Source organism: Solanum tuberosum, unplaced genomic scaffold, assembly GCF_000226075.1.
Source record: "Solanum tuberosum cultivar DM 1-3 516 R44 unplaced genomic scaffold, SolTub_3.0 scf00135, whole genome shotgun sequence".
Classification (NCBI taxonomy): domain Eukaryota; kingdom Viridiplantae; phylum Streptophyta; class Magnoliopsida; order Solanales; family Solanaceae; genus Solanum; species Solanum tuberosum.
The window spans coordinates 72,128-89,374 of NW_006239059.1; the positions used below are offsets into that span (position 1 = coordinate 72,128).

The following is a 17,247-nucleotide window of genomic DNA, read 5'->3' on the forward strand; positions in this document are numbered from 1 at the left end:
GGGAGGGGGTGATTAGAGAGAAGTTGGATTTTTTAGAATTTAAAAATTATTTTTCTTCCTCAAGTTGAGTCAAAGGCAATCTTTCACTGATTAAAATAAGAGAAGGAAAATTGGGGGAGTAATGAAAACTCAAAATCTATTATAGATAGAGATGGATAGGTTTAAGGATCTATTTTCAAAAGGAGGCCATCAGATATCAATTTGTGGTATAGTGGATGTTATGTCCTAACTTCTTTTGTTAAGAAACAAAAAGGAAAAGCACTCATGTTCTATATGGTTTTGACTTGCTTTCTGAAGGTTGAGGCGATAGATAGTCAGAGGAATCTGTAGATGTGACCTCATGTCATTTTGCATCTTTAGTGTTTTGACATTTTACATGTGTTGTGCTCCTTTAGAGATGTGATGCCCCAACATTGACCTATTAATATATCAACTACCCTCAATCCCGAATTAATTAGGGCTATCCAATTTCCGGTTTGGAGGATTCATTATATTTAAAGTTTAAACTATATTCAACTGTTTTTACACTGGCTATCAACCAACCAAATTTCTCCACATTTATCCTGGCTCCCAAAAGTACCTATATGGAAGGTAATACAAATTGAAAATAATTTGATTCTTAAATTGCATGAATGTATGAAGATTGGGTAGGGGTGGCTTGTCATACATCACCATGAAATGATGAATAACCTGAAAATACATGCTATTTACCAATTTACACTCTGTTTTTCTATTTTTTGTTCATTGCTGCCTCTGTTCTTTTTAGTTTCTTGCCCAGTTTTCTAGTTTAATTTTTCTAGTGTTTAGTCCTTCATGCATTTCTGCCTCTATTTCGTGTCTCTTGATTCATTACTGCTCTGTTTTTTAGTTCTTGTACCATTTTATAGTTTCTTGTGTTCACTTCTGCCCCTATTTCGTAGTTTCGTGTTCAATTTTCTAGTATTTTGTTGATTTCTTACTCTGTTTCCTAGTTGATTGTTCAATTTGGTCTTCCTTTTGTTGGGTGATTGTACGTTATTACTTGAAGTTTCCTATTGATTCATTGCTGCCTCTGTTTTCTAGTTCTTGTGCAATTTTCTAGTTTCTTGTTCATTTCTGCCCTATTTTCTAGTTTTGTATTCAATTTTCTTGTTTGTTGTTAATTTCTGCATCTGTTTCCTAGCTGTATATTTTCTTTGTCTTTACATTGTTTGCCTTTTGGATTGAATTATTGCCTTGGGTGTGTTGACCAGTGAATAAGTTTTTATTCTATTTCTTCTTCATCCCTGTTAAAAGACATATGCTTCTTTAGCGCTATTCTGTAGTTCTTGTACGACCTCTATTTGTAGCTCTGGTGCAGTCGTTGTCCAAATTCTTTGCATACTTGTATTTTCTTATCAATTCTTGTCTAGTCTCTCGTTACATAGATTAATTCTTGAACTTACCCTTGTCCCGGTGTGTTTTTAGTATATCCTGGTTTAGTTTCTTCTGCTTTAGTTGCTACTCGGATGGAGCTGGGGTGATGGTCAAGGGTGATATGTGGGTTAAGGGAGGATCTAGCTTGAGAATAAGGCTGTGGAACATAGGGTCTTTGATAGGGAAATCCATAAAGTTAGTTCAGATTCTTTAGAAGAGGAAGATTAATATAGCTTGTGTCTAGGAAATCAAATCGGTAGGAACCAAGGCTCGGGATATGGGCAAGTTAAGTTGTGGTATTCAGAAGAGGCAAGGAATAGGAATGGAGTAGGTATTTTAATTGACAAGATCCTAGGCAGCAAGTGGTAGAGGTTAAGAGGGTCAATGATAGGATGATGACAATCAAGCTAGTCATGGGAAGGCTTACTCTAAGCATTATTAGCGCATATGCACCGCAAGCAGGCATGAGCGAGGATGTCATAAAGCGTTTTGAGAGGATTTGGACAAGGTTGTGAAAGGTATACCGCCCACGTAGAAGCTATTTGTAGGAGGGGATTCAATGGACATATTGGGACAACCTTCGGGGATTATTACGATGTGCATGGAGGTTTTGATTTTGTGGATCAATTAAGGAGTCTTACTTTTGGATTTTGCAAAAGCTTTTGAGTGGGTAATTGCAAATTTGAGTTTTCCAAAGAAGGAGCATCATTTGGTTAGCTTCCGTAGTACGATGTTATGACTCAATTAATTACTTACTCTTTAGGAAGGGTGATAGCGGCCTTTACAGGGATTGCAAGGTTATTTTGGGTGAGAATCATACAACTGAAGATAAGATGGGGTGGCTTGACTCCTATTAGAGTTCAGGTTATAGGGGAGAAGTTGGTGGCAATGGGATGCGACCAGCAGGATAAGACATCTAGTTGTATGAAGGAAACTACAAGAGAGGTGGTATCGAAGGGTATGTGTCTCTAGTGGACATTGAGAAGATTGGTGGTGGAATGGAGAAGTCTTACATAAAGTGGAAGCAAAGAAAGCGGCTTATGCAAAGTTGGAGGAGAGCAAAGACGAGGAGGTTAAGTGGGCTAGGAGGGAAATGTATATGGTGGCGAGAAAGGAGGCGAAATTGGTGGTTACAACGGCAAAAACGACAATTTTCAAATGCTTATATGAGGATCTATGGAACAAAGGCGGAGATAAGAAGTTGTATAGGCTAGCCAAGGTGAGAGAGAGGAAGGCTCGAGATGTGGACCAAGTGAAGTGCATAAAAGATAGGATGACAGAGTATTGGTGAAAAAGGCATCATCATATGGAGGTGGCAGATATACTTCCATAAACTTTTGAATGAAGAGAAGGACAAGGACATTGTGCTAGGAAAGACGGAGCATTCGATAGAGGAGCAATTTTGGGTATTGCAGTCTACAATGGTTGATGATCTTAAGGGTGTTATTCGTTGGATTAGTAGAGCAACTGGTCTAGACAAGATTTTGTGTAGTCTTGGAAGAGCATAACCAGGTAGGCTTGGAGTGGCTGACTGTGTTGTGTAATGCCATTTTTAGTACCCCACAGGTACTTGAAGAATGGAGGTGGAGTACGATGATTCTATTATACAATAATAAGGGTGATATTCAAAATACCAACAAGCCAACAACTATGGGGGTGTCAAGCTGCTCAACCACACTATGAAAGTGTGAGAAAGGGTGGTGGAGATAAGAGTGTGTGTATTTTCAAGAACTAGTTTGGTTTCATACCAGGTCGATCTACCATAGAAGCCATCCACCTTATGAGGAGACTGGTGGAGCACTATTGGGACAAGAAGAGGGATTTACATTTGGTGTTCATTGACTTAGAAAGGCGTACGACAAGGTCCTAAGGGAGGTTCTTTAGAGATGCTTGGAGGCTAGAGGTGTAATTATGGCTTATATAGGGCGATTGAAGACATGTACGATGTAGTCAAGACTAGGGTAAGGGGACTCAAAGTACTTCCCAGTCATGATGGGGTTGCATATGAATTGTCTCTTAGCCCATTTATTTTCGCACTAATTATGGAATAACTAACGTGACATATCCAAGGTGAGGTGCTATGGTATATGTTATTTGCAGATAGCATGGTACTAATTGACGAAACTCGCGGCGAAGTCAATGCTAGGCTGGAGGTTAAGAGACAAACTTTGGACTCTGGAGTCTAAAAGATTCAGGTTGAGCAGGATCAAAACTAAAAACTTGGAGTGTAAGTTTAGTGATGCTATGCATGAGGTTGGTGTGGAAGTAAGGCTTGATGCTCAGGTCGTCCCCAAAATAGGATGTTTTAAGTATATGGGGTCAAGGTAATGGGGAGATCAATGATGACATCACACATCACATTAGTGCAGGATTGGCCAAATGAAGGCTCGCCTCCCGAGTCTTATGTGGTAAGAAGGTACTGCCGAAACTTAAAGGTAAGTTCTATAGAATGGTGGTTAAATGGATTATATTGTACTGGGCGGTGTGTTGGCCAGTCAAGAATTCACATGTTCAGAAGATGAAAGTTGTGGAGATAAGGATGTTGAAGTGGATGTGTGGTCATACTAGGAGAGATAAGATTAGGAATAAAGATATCCGAGACAAGATAGGAGTGGCCTTCGTGGTGGACAAGATGAAGGAAGCGAGACTAAGATGGTTTGGCATGTGAAGAGGAAAAGTGTCGATGCCCCAATAAGGAGGTGTAAGAGGTTGGCAGTGGCGGGTATTAGGATGGGTAGAGGCAGACCAAAAAAGTATCGGGGGGAGGTAATTAGACATGACATGACGCATCTTGCTCTTACCGAGTACATGACCTTAGATAGGAGGGTTTGGAGGTTGCAAATTAGGGCAGAAGGTTAGTTAGTAGTTGGACGTCTCTCACTTTACTGCGGGATAGGCTTGGTGTTGTACTTGAATTTCTTTCTTACCGGTGTTATTAGCACTATTCTCGTTGTTATTTGTTCTTCAGGTATCACCCGTGTTTTTTGTGCTTCAAACATCACATTATTTTGTTGTCAATACTGTTTATTCCTATGTTGTATGTTGTGTACTGCTCTTCATTTCACATTATTTCGTTGTTGCTACTGCTATTATTTACATATTCCCTTTTTCAAACTGCTTGGATATGCTTTATTTTAAGCCGAGGGCTATCGGAAACAACCTCTCTATCTGTATGAGGTAAGGGTAAGGTTTGTGTATACTCTACCCTCCCCGGACCCACTTGCGGGATTACACGGGGTATGTTGCTATATTTACCATCCTAGCTGTTTCCATTTCTTTCAAGCAGTTCAAAACTCACGTAACAACTGCTTTGGTCTGGAAAAATGTATTTCAATGTCTTTGGTTTATGACAATGAGTCCTAGCATAAAAATATAGTGTTGTCTAAGATCATATGCAATGAAGTATGTTTCTTTCTTATTTCTTGGATTAGCCGATCTGCCAATGGTAGTGGACTTTATGTGGAATCAACTGCCAGTAAGATCCTAGTTTTAGTCTCTTGTTTTTGTGCTTCGCATAGTTAACAGTAATCTGGTGCCCGCTTCCAACTCTTTCCAGTATCTTTACGTGTAAACGTCAAGTCCACTCTAATCCTTTCATCCCTTTTGTTTCTAAAAGCATAGGATGAATTTGTTGCTTTAGAGGTATCAGAAAAAACTAAACCCACAACGATTTGTATTTGGAAACATGATTATTGGAATCAAAATCAGCTTTCTCTGCAACAAAATCAACTTTTTTTCCATCCGAGTTGTTGGGAGTAAAGTGAGAATTCTGAAACTCAGTCTGTGGTCATTAGAGGTGTTCAAGTGTAATGTTCCTAGTTGCATATGCAACAGTTCAATCATATATAATTTCTCTGGGTTGCTTTTTGGGAACAATGGCAGTGGGGCAGTTTTGGCTTACCCCTCTTCAACACAACCCTGCCTCACAGGCTCATTACCCACTAATGTTGTTCCCTGTATACTTTGAAACTACCCTGCTCCACAGAGTTATCTCCCTCTTTCTTTTACAGTTCATCTGTTTTCTCGATATCAGAAAATCCCGCGACCTTGAATGAAACTAGACAAACAGGTCTGGAGTTTCTTAAAAATAACACTTAACAATCATTCTTGGAACAAAGTTTAGGAATCGAACACCGAACTCCTCTAAAGACTAGATGTTTGAATTTTTAGGTCTGAAAATCTATTCATCTCTTTTCTTCTTTAGATAATGTTGACTACAACAGTGAACTTCTCTGTACTTATTAATGGTTCACCAGCAGGTTACTTTAATTCAAAGAGGGGACTAAGACAAGATCACCCTTTTTGTTCCTCTTAGTCATGGAGGGACTGAACAACATGATTAAGACAACAAGCAAGGAAGTCTGGTTAAGAGGATTTGAGGTTGCTAGAACTGGAAGGGATAGCTTGAAGATAACTCACCTTCAGTATGCAAATGACACTTATATTTTGTGATGCTGAAGAAGAGCATCTCAAAATACTGAGGCTGATCTTGGTAATATTTGAAGAGAGGTTAGGTTAACATGTTAACTGGAGGAAAAGCTTCCTATATACCCAGTTAATGAATTGCCAAACATGGAAATCTTAAAGACAATCTTAGGGTGTGAAGTGGGTGCTCTACCAACTATCTTCCTTGGATTGCCTTGGGGGCCAAGTCTATGTCTATGGATATCTGGAATAGGGTGATTGAGAAAGAAGTTAGCAAGGTGGAAGTCCCAATATCTCTCACTGGGTGGAAGATTGATTTTGATAAACTCTGTGCTTGATGCACTTCCAACATATTGATGTCGTTATTTCCTATCCCAACAAGAATCACCAATAGGTTGGATAGCATCAGGAGGAAATTTCTATGGCTAGGGAACAAAGACAGGAAGGGTTACCACCTAGTCAAATGGAAGTCAGTGATCAATGAGAAGAGATTTGGGGGATTGGTGATCAAGAATCTGAAGAATCAGAGTAAAGCTTTAAGAATGAGATGGCTATGGAAATATTCAAATGAAAATCAGAGTCTATGGGGCAGAGTCATTAAAGCTAAATATGAGGAGAATGATAACTGGATGATAAAGGAGGTCACTACTCCTTATGGTGTTAGCTTATGGAAATCTATCAGAAATTTGTGGAATGAATTCAAAGTTAATACCATAGTCAAAGTGGCAGATGGCTGTCTTTTGGAAGGATGATTGGCATGAAGCAGGCAACATGGAGACACTATTCCTAGATATTTATAATTTAAATTTACATCAATAGAGCTCTATAGCATAATTGTGGACACCTCAAGGGTGGAATTTTGTGTCCATGAGACACCTCAATGATTAGGAAATACCGAGAGTAATAGAATTCTTCAGCACCATCGACCAATTCAGTGGTTTGAAGGCTGGACAAGACATGCTACAGTGGCAGGGAATAGTAATGGGACTTTTAAAGTAAATGCAGCCTATAGGAAAATGAACCAACCAAACCAACAGATACTCCAATGGCCTTGGAAACACATTTGGAAAGCCAAAGTCCCACACAAAGTAGCTTGCTTTGTCTGGTAATTGGCTAAGAAAGTAATGCTGACACAAGATAACTTGATGAAAAAGGGGATTCCCTTATGTTCCAGATGTTTTTTCTGTGGGGAAATTGCAGAAACAGTGGTCCATCTATTTATACATTCCAAGATCACAAGTCAATTGTAGAGATTATTCCCAGGCCTCAAAAACATATCTTGGTCCATGTCAGGGAAAATCACAAAGCATTACATAGTTGGGAAGAAGCAGGAGTACATGCTAAGAACAGGAACGGGAGAAATGTACCTGCAGCTATATGGTGGACAATATGGAAGGAGTGGAACCTCAAAGTTTTGAGAATAGGGAGAATACCATACAATAAATCAAAATGAATTGTATTTTGACTTTATGTTTTTGGTGTAACCAGATATACTCTAATGATACTATCTCTATAATTGACGTCTTAGACTCATTATAAGGATAGGACAGTAGATTTTGAGATCTTTTGTAAATATGGTTTCAGTACAACCCATGTACTGTGTTACAGAAATAGAAACAGACCTATGTAAAAAAATATAGGAAATTTTCTTATGTACAAGGGATGGTCTTGGGTGGTTGAAAGAGGTTGGTTAGGAATTTTCTATAGAATGCACAGGTGGAGGGTCTTGAAAAAAACGCTGTTACTGCATCATGGATGAGGGTGAAAATGACTGGGCACCTATGGGTGGTATTTTTGGCTGACGATAGTCATGCAGTTGTAGAAGGAGAGAGAAGAAATGGTGACTCGGCCCATTCTGATTTTTCTCACTTCACTTTGTCCTGCCTCACCTTGTCTCCTCTGGAAGGCTCTCTCACCCCGCCCTGCTCCCACATAACATTTTCCATCCCGCCTCTCTTCACTCTACTTGTAGCAAGTAGTACTTTACCCTGCTTCAGTTCCATCCCTATTTTCACATTCATTGTTTACTGGAAAAGCAATGGTTATCAGTCCTTCTAGTCTGGACATCACCACAGTGGTTAGATTGGAGAAAGAGAAACAGAAAAGCCAAGAGTTTGCTAAATGAAAAGGCATAGCAGCAGTAAATAATAGAAAGAAAATTTAAGAAGTTAAAGGATAAATACAAACTGAAAGGAACACAGTGGCCTTTGCCCCAGTAAGTGTGAAAATTTTCCTCTTAAATTTGTATGCAACACTAGTTATAAAATCCTGTGCTCTGCAAGGGCCCAATCATAGGTGAAAATATTGAAATTGATAGTTAACTTTTTTATGAATTCTAGATTGATAGTACTTTCTCCATCCCAATTCAAGTGTCACAGTTGGAATTTTGAGAGTCAATCAAGTTTTTCTTTGAAAAAAATTCTTTTTATTGTCTTTTAAATATTTTAAGTTATTGTGATTTATGGTTCTTTTTACATAGTTTACAAATATATAAAGTTAACTTCAAAAAACTTCATGGTCAAAGTTTTGAAGTTCGAATCTTTAAATTACAACGTTGCCACATAAATTGAGACAGAGAGTTTAAAATAACGTTTATAAAATATTATAGAAGTATAAATTTCGAATGTGTGATTTTTAAATCTTTAGGTAATGTTTGCAAGTGATAGGTTCTCCTACGTATACTATAACTTAAAAATTAATATGGTATTCTGTGAAAAACAGATATTTGCACAAACATTTCAAGATTATATATCATTTCTAAAATCCAGATGGAGTTCTGCTCTAAGTAATTGAAATATTAGGTGCGACTTAAAATTCTTAACAATTATTTTCCAGTGAAATTATAAACCTGCTTGGTTTGAGCATAAGTGTACATTATCCTTTTCCTTTTTAAAGGTTCATTTGTGCATCAATTTATGATCAAAATTTGTGTAGGTTTGTGAGTTGTACTGTCTTGTTGCGGGAAATCCAAAAACCTTCCAACACAACCCATGGCAGTAATACCAATTTTAATCACATTTACTGTTACAAAATTTAGTAGTCTCCCTTCTACTTGATCATAAAGACTCTTCAAATTTCATTCCAAGTATTGTCAGAGGTTTTCAAGTTAATTCTCCCCCGAAAGCCAGTGATAATCAAGCATACAAGACTCTTCAATTCAACTTTGATAACTCTGAATTAATGTCTCTCATATTGTATTCCTTGAATTTTCTTTCTGAGACACCCACAGTACAAAAGGCTGATTTAGTGAAGAATTTTCTCTAACATCTAAGGGGCAGAGGATAAACTAAAGACACATACAGTAAGCACACAAAAAGAGGAGCCCGGAGAATTAAGGATAACACATAATCGAGAATTATGTGCAAACAATAAATCAGTAAGAAGGCAAACAGTAGCACAACTGTTGTTAATATCCTCATGTGTACATTTGCTATTTGTCTGCTAAAAGCTTCACATGTTGTATTGAAGGTTAGGACTGAAGTTGGAAATGTCTGAAATGCCCTTAGCCTAAGCATGCATGTTGACGTTGTGCCTGCTAACTCCCCTTTATAAGATAGTAGTATATATCATTGGGTCGACTTCTCCAAAGATTTATTCCACATCTTACCCCCAAGGCTTTGGTTCAACAGTAAAGAAAGTACAATGCGGATGTGTAGTAGGAGCACATCACGAGTTCGAATCCTACGGCTGAATAACGCCTGATATTTAAGTGGGAGGAGGGTATAGCGGCAGGCCCATACTCTCTCGAGTCTCAAACTTGCATGCCAACCTGGGATGAGTCAGAAAAGAATTATTTCAAATCTTCTGCTGAAGTTTAAGTGGCAATCCATGTGGACATGAAGATGTAAATATCTTGAAAACTAGGGGACACATCATGAATTAAACGCAGATACTAAAGAGAAAAATATGAAAATAAATGAAGGACATAAGAATTGATTTATTTCATTTGTTCTAGCATAAGAAACGAAAGTATTAAGTAATTCAGCATTACAACAATGATTTAGCATTCAATGTAGTTCCACATTCTAAAGTGAGCATAACACTACACTACACGTGTAATTTGTTAGGAAGCTCTCATTATTTCCTTCAAATTACGGTCTTGCTAGAATCATGTTCAACTGGTTCTGGTTCTTGTTCGGACTCAAGTACAACTCAAGTATGCTACCTCTGGATCAATTGCTTAGGATGGGAATGCAAGGAGTGAAATGGAAAAATGGGTCTTAGAAGTCAACTATTTTTGTTAGGGTCCTTCTCTTTCCTTCCCACTCCTTCAGACCATTGAACCCCTAAATGTTATGCCTATTTGCGGACCATGTTGAGTTACAAGATAAAGTGGTGGCTGTGATGGAAACATTAACAGCATGTTTTCATGGCGTTTGTGAATACTTAAGAATAATTGAATTTTGTTTGAAAAGTTTGTGTTATTATTTATAGCTTGCTAATACTCTAACTTGCATCGACTATCATTTTCCAGTGCTGAATCTAAATTAAAAAGATGAACTGACAGAATTAAGGATGGCTTGGAGATATATCTAGATACAAAAGATTAAGTCTCCAAAAAACGTAATCTGTTGCTAATTGCTTGAATTTGAGTTGTAAACCTGAAACCGGTCATGCTTCTTGTTCTTGCTAGCAAGTATCTTGTTACAACAGTGAGAGATGACTCTTTATGAGAATATTTTTGAGTTCGCTGCATGTTTCAACTTTTTCTCTATTTTCAGTCTTCTGGAATCTGATAGGGAAGGTCATCGGAGAATGAGGTCCATGAATCGTTTGTACAACATAAAACATGCATTGCAATGGCTTGATGGCTTTAGTTTACCACATAATAGTCTATTGATAATTGTTTCCTTGATAACTCATTATAATTGGAAAACAATTAACATCAAAATATTTAAGAGTCGCAAGTCATTTCGTTGTTGAAAGAAAAGAGAACCTTTTCTACTTCGTTGTTTTTGTGACATGTTAAATCCATCATATCTGTTTTTATTTCTGTAGGTATAGTTGTTACAGTGTTGCATATGCTATGCGATCATGTTATTTTCACTCCAGCTTGTCCATCCACGTACACAGAGTTCTGAGTCAGGAACAGATTTTCTTTTTCTTCAAGAAAGAAACTTTTCTCATTATTATGTGATCGAATAGGAATTTCATATCTGCTGCCTCTTTCCTGACTATTTTAGCAAGTGTCCTTTATAAACTTACAACCATCCGACGGCATCTGCAACCTATTTCTGGTTTCACAGAACCAACCATGTCATATGCCAACATGGTTGTTGATAATTTTCTGCACAATATATATTTAGTGTAGGTATGAGGTACCATAGAAATGACCTTTTAGTGGTTGATATGGAATTGTGCATGCTTCCCGTGGGAGAGGGAGTGAGGGACGTGGCAATTCTTTTTTGAAACTGAAGGACGCAGCTATTCTTTTAGATCTTTCATTACGTTTTCCAGTGATATCCTCTATAGCTTCTGTAGTGTATGATGTACCTTTGAGTGAGGATTGAAGAGTTCATTTACTGCCTATTTTGTCTCAAGAACTAATCACATATTTTCTGAACGCAGGATCTCTATAGGAATATTTTACACAGCAACTTTCAAGATGGTCACTTTTTGGCTGGCTCATCAGCTAATTTTATTGCTGGGTCTGCAGCTGGTTGTACAACATTGATCATTATTTATCCACTAGATATTTCACATACACGACTCGCAGCTGACCTTGGTCGGTATGAAACTCGTCAGTTCCGTGGCATTTACCACTTTCTGAGGACAATACATGAGAAAGATGGAATTCGAGGCATTTACAGGGGGCTTCCCGCTTCTCTCCATGGAATGATTGTTCATAGAGGGCTTTACTTTGGGGGTTTTGACACCATAAAAGACAGGATGGCTGAAAATTATGAAGCAGAGGTGCCATTATGGAAACGCTGGTTGGTTGCTCAGGCAGTCACAACATCTGCTGGCCTGTTTTCCTATCCTTTGGATACAGTTCGGAGGCGAATGATGATGCAATCTGGCTTAGAAAAGCCAATGTTCAGAAGCACATTTGATTGTTGGCGGAGGATTTACAAGACAGAAGGATTTACTTCATTTTACCGTGGAGCTCTGTCAAATATTTTCAGAAGTACTGGTGCTGCAGCTGTTTTAGTGTTATATGATGAGGTGAAAAAGTTCATGAATTGGAGTGGATTATAGCATTAGGTGTTTCATGTCAATATTAATCATCACACAAATGGGATTAGGAGTACCCAAAATATGTTAGCCTTACTTTGTAGGGATGCATTTTGATAGGATAGCCTCAAAAGTGACAAAACATACAATGTTGTAAAACCTGTCCTGATTCTTTCCGCTTTTGGATCACAATAAATATCACAACATTTTACAATCAAAGTTGAGCACTTTGCAGTTCTGTTACATTTCCAGTGTACTTTTTTCGTGGAAATATTGTGTTCCGTAATGTATGGAAACAATAGATACTGTGGCGGATCCAGAATTCTCAAACTAGTGGATTGTGAGAATTAACAATAACAGAAATACAGTATCCAATATAATAAATTCAAAATTGCAAGCTCAAAACCCAGCTTGTTAAAAAATATAGTGTCTTCCTGCCAGAAATCTATTTTGGAGAAAAATACAAATAAATAAATAAAATCAATATATCTAGCAAATGGTTTACGTAACACAATCACAACAGAGGTACAATTCCGAGCAGCGTCTGAGACCTCTTACTGTCGTCTAGTTTCTTCACTGCCATCCTGCAATTACCATAAGTGAAGGAGGCTGTTATCTGGACTAAGAGAAGGAAACATAACAAGAATATGATGCAAAATTCAAATCTACTATTACTTCTATCTGGCAAACAATCACTAAAATGCTAAAGCAGTACAAGAATATGAACTAGCATGCAACATTCGCAAACAAATCACTGAAATAGCTGTAAGGTCAAACATCTACTGAAGCTACATTTCAGAATATCTTAGCAGTTGTATACTTTTATGCAAGTGTTTTTCAACTATAAATGCTGAGGATTTCTTTCTTTCTCTCCACGAGCGAAGGACAAGGACTATTGTACCTTAATGGTTTTCTTTAATATTTTCTTCATCGCCTTTCTCATCATCCTCTTCTTCATCATTCTCTTCCACATAATCTTCCTCTTCCTCGTCATCATCATCATCGATGGGAACGGCCTCTCCAGTAAACCAAGACACAGCATGAGGAATGATCTTTTCTCGAATGGTGGACCTGCAATAGCAAATCACTACAACTGCTTAAGAGGCTTGTAATGTAGCATTCTTCCTCAATGAATACAATAGCATCTCTCCGAAAAGGTTTAGCATTGCAGAAAGCCACTTTATCAAGAATAGCAAAGTTGATGAGATTGTAAGTTCAGAATATACAGTCAAAGTTGAGACCATGCTTTTCATGTCATTTCAATTTTTCGTCTACCTAATAACTCCATTTTTGAGACAGTTTTTAGTACATGAGGACTTACCCAATCTCATAATCTTGTTCCATCTGACCTTGAAGCAATTCAGCCTTGAAAACATAACACACAAAAAGTGAGGCCAATTGGCAGCAAGAAATGAAAAGCAACTTACATGTTGATGTGATTTGTTCCCTAAAGCCACTTACAGTTTCCTCATCAAGTTCCTCAGGTAGTTGAGGTGGATCAAAAAAATGGAAGAAACTTTCACATTCCTCAGTTTTTATGATTGGCTTCGTATCGTTGGATCCTTTCTTTGGCTTCTTCTTTAGGATCTTCTGTGTCAAACATTTCCCAGGAAACCATTCTATCTCTGTCCTAAAGGTACCCAAGGAAGACATGCAATTAGAAGGAAGTAACTCAATTTTCATAACATCGAAAGAAAAATGTAGTTGTACCCTATTGCATTCTCTAGAATATGTTCATCCTCGCTAATCATGTGATATGTCTTTGTCAGCACATTGCTGTTGAAATATGGATTTGTATCAAAAAAGAACTCAAGCTTAAAACCCTTGGCATCATCAAGTCTATTCCATTTGACATCTTTGAGATACTGGAGGGCATCTTCATCTTTCTCAGTAATCTGAACGGACGAAATACAAGCAGACTGATCAATCAGTGGGACAAGTTATATTGCAAAAAATCAAATGAAACAGTAAACTCATATTACCTCTTTCGCGATTATTTCATTATTTTTCATTGCCAGCAGCCAGAAATGGGGAATACCTTTAACTGAATGCAAGATTCATTTCTTATCACGAACAGAACAGAAAGCTCGAAAAACATAGGACTTAAGACATGATAGCCTTGAAAGAATACCTCCTGCTAATTCATTGGTTTTTTCTTCTACTGTACCTTCATCTCCAGCTTCAACCACGCCATTCACAATCTCATATCGCTGCAAATGCACCAAAAAATATGTTACATAAACTATACATATATGTATACTACACACACACACACACATTACCTTGTTGTAAAGTGGCTCATACAACTTGTGGAACTTTGCTTCCAAAGCTGCCTTTTCCTCAAGGAACTGTGCCTCTAATTCATTATATTGGCTCTGCATAAATCATACTATTAGAATTGAAAAGGAAAACAAAATTTTAATATTGTGCTAGACTAAGCTTTGAATCCTTACTGAAATCAAAGCAATAAAAGAGGACAAAACAGAGAGAATAACATTAAAAACTAAACGAAGCAACATTGTATCTTTTCTTGATTGTGTCAACATTAACTATAGTATAACTTAACTAGTAATCAAATTAAACTCAATCAGATGATGCTAATAAAGGTTACAAACAAATTATGTTTTATTGTAATAGAGTAATGTACTTATTGCATTGGGGAAATAACAACTAGAAATCGCGCTTAATAATTAGGATCAAGCTTACTATAGTATAAACAACTTGTTCTGCAACATAGACAGATAAATATAGAGTAAAACCTGAATCTCTCTGAGTACATCAACACGCATCCTAATGTTTTTCGGAAGTTTGTCCAGAAAACCAGAGTGATCCCTTGTCAAATCATGAAGCTTGTTCTGCAACATATTTAACCAAACATTAAAATTCAAAAATGAATCCAAATCACTAATGACTTTTGGTTCAAGTAGGAACCTTGATGGCATTTACAAGATCCTCAGCAGAAAGAGCTAAAACAACAACAGATAAAACAATCAAAATGTGAATGAATGATCAGTTAGCAAATGAAATGATCCAATTAATTCATTTCATACCAATAGTGACCTGATCCTTTTGATCACTCATAGTTGTACTAAATTCAATAGTGCAAGATCAATTGAAACGATTAAAATAGAAATCAAATTGGAAAAAATGTTGCCTTTGTGTGTGGTGGCAGTGTAATTAGATATGTAATGATTTTGACTCCTGCCAGCACACTTGGACTGTCAACTATTCATCTTTTTACTACACTTGAGAAAACAAAATTTCCATCTTAATTAACTATAGGGAAAATGATAGAGGACACAAAGTCATGAAGGTGATTAGACAAGGGGAAGAAAAAGGGGTAGAAGTTGTGAATTTTAATTGGCTTCCTACTTTGGATGGTTGTTATCTATGCCACTATATTGTATTTTATTGTTAGTTTAAATATAATATTTATTTTAATTATTAGTTAAATTTTACTATAGCATTATGTAACATGAAGGGATTCAAATTAATGTAACATGATAGCGTTGTTACATTTTTTTTATTCTCATTTTGTACTTATTATCGAGTAGTCATATTTTTATTTTATTTTTAATTCAAAGGTGGATCTTTATTAAAAGTCAAAACCATGTATGTGTATTATATTAGGGAAAATAACTTGTACATGTGTTTGAGTGTAGAGTGGACATGTGGCATCAGGGATTCATTGGCATGGCGGATCGAAGAAAAGCATAAGTTGAGCGGTGGCGTAGCCACAGCCACCTCAGGGTGTCCGATCGGACACCCTGAGTCGGAAAATTATGTTTTATATATATCAAATTCTACATTTAAAGGATATATATTTAAAGTTGGACACCCTTAACAAAATCTATGCCTTTGGCGCAGCGATAAAGGGTGTTCAATTGAATGAAGGTGTTTTGGGTTCAAACCCAAGTATCACAATAATTTTTTTAAAATTTTGACGGGCACACACACCATTATTCTTGGACACCCTTCATAAATTTTTTAGTTTCGCCACTGAAGTCGAGGGTTTTACGGTTTAAGTGATCAGATCATCACCAGGACAATCGGATAGATATTATTGGAAAATAAAGTGGGAATTCGTGGCCCAAGTTAGGAAAGGGCGTTGAAAAGGACTCATGTATTGAAAATAAAATAAAATGACAAATTGACTGATACGCCAAATACATCCATATGACATCGTACAAATCATAGAGAAATATTAGTTGGCACATGTAGCATTATTTCCAATTAGAACATCTTCATTGGATGAAGTACTTTAGGGCTCCACTGGAACTTTTCTATTGGCGGATGTATTACCCTTGTTGCCTCTAATATTCCTTCCGTTCCATTTTATATATCATTTTTTTACTTTGCACTTGCATTAAGAAATGATGTAACTATACCCTTATTTAATTTTTTTGGAACTCAAATTTTCAATCAATGAATATGAATTAATTTAACCAATGAACACGAATTATTTACTTAACTTTTCTAAGTTGGTCAAATGTATGTTTTCAATGCTAATAACTCACAAGGGTAAAAAAGGAACAATATGTTAATTTATGCACTGATTTTATGAAATGACAAGTATTATGTACCAATTATTTATAGAAAGCGATGGCATATAAAATGGGATGGAGGGAGTAACAATTTTTACTAACTTGTAAATAGGAGTGTACAAAATCGAATCAAAAACTGAATCAAACCGCAAAGCGAGTCAAACCGGGAAAAAACTCAACTAATGGTTTGATTTGACTTGATTTGGAAAAAAAAACCTGACTATACTTGGGTTGGTTTGGTTTTAACTAGAAAAAGTCAACCCGAGCCAAACCAACCCGACATTAAATATATAATTTTTAAAATTTATTTTATACATAAAAGTATTTACTTTGATGTAATTTCTAAATATTACTTATACGTTTTCATAATTTTTATCTTTTAACATATTTTTTCAAGTTTTTTGAGATTTAAAATTTTGAATGGTTCAATAAAGATTACAGTTCATAGATATTAGTAACTCTAATAAAGCTCAATTCGAAATCAAATCAATACTAATACTAACAAAATAAATTAATTCAACACTAAGAATGACAATAATGTTGAATATTTGTTCTTTAGTTTTACATTGGTTTAGACATTTAAAATATAAAATCTAATTTTAATTTTTCTTTGATGTTTAATCATGTAATTACTACTTATTTTAGCATGATTTAGTACTTTTAAATTATATCATTTTCATTATGACTTGTTAATTTACAATATTTGTTT

General features: G+C 36.5%; 2 protein-coding genes across 2 annotated transcripts in view; one reads left to right on the top strand and one right to left on the bottom strand.

Annotated features, from left to right (window-relative positions):
* LOC102591914 (probable ADP,ATP carrier protein At5g56450) overlaps positions 1-12,237 on the top strand; it is a 15,612-nt gene extending 3,375 nt beyond the window's left edge. The window contains exon 2 of the mRNA XM_006351514.2: positions 11,389-12,237. Coding sequence (XP_006351576.1) covers positions 11,389-12,018 — 630 coding nt within the window. The 3' untranslated portion in view covers positions 12,019-12,237. The remainder of the gene's footprint in view (positions 1-11,388) is intronic.
* A 79-nt stretch (positions 12,238-12,316) lies between these two features.
* Positions 12,317-15,302, bottom strand: LOC102592241 (nucleosome assembly protein 1;2-like). The gene is made up of 11 exons (XM_006351515.2): positions 15,045-15,302; positions 14,926-14,960; positions 14,754-14,849; positions 14,277-14,369; positions 14,126-14,204; positions 13,977-14,038; positions 13,705-13,889; positions 13,456-13,624; positions 13,316-13,359; positions 12,896-13,065; positions 12,317-12,578 (listed from the first exon to the last, which is right to left on the bottom strand). The coding sequence occupies exons 1-10, from the start codon at positions 15,073-15,075 to the stop codon at positions 12,897-12,899; spliced, it is 963 nt and encodes a 320-aa protein (XP_006351577.1). The 5' UTR covers positions 15,076-15,302; the 3' UTR covers positions 12,317-12,578; position 12,896.
* Between the last annotated feature and the right edge of the window lie 1,945 nt (positions 15,303-17,247).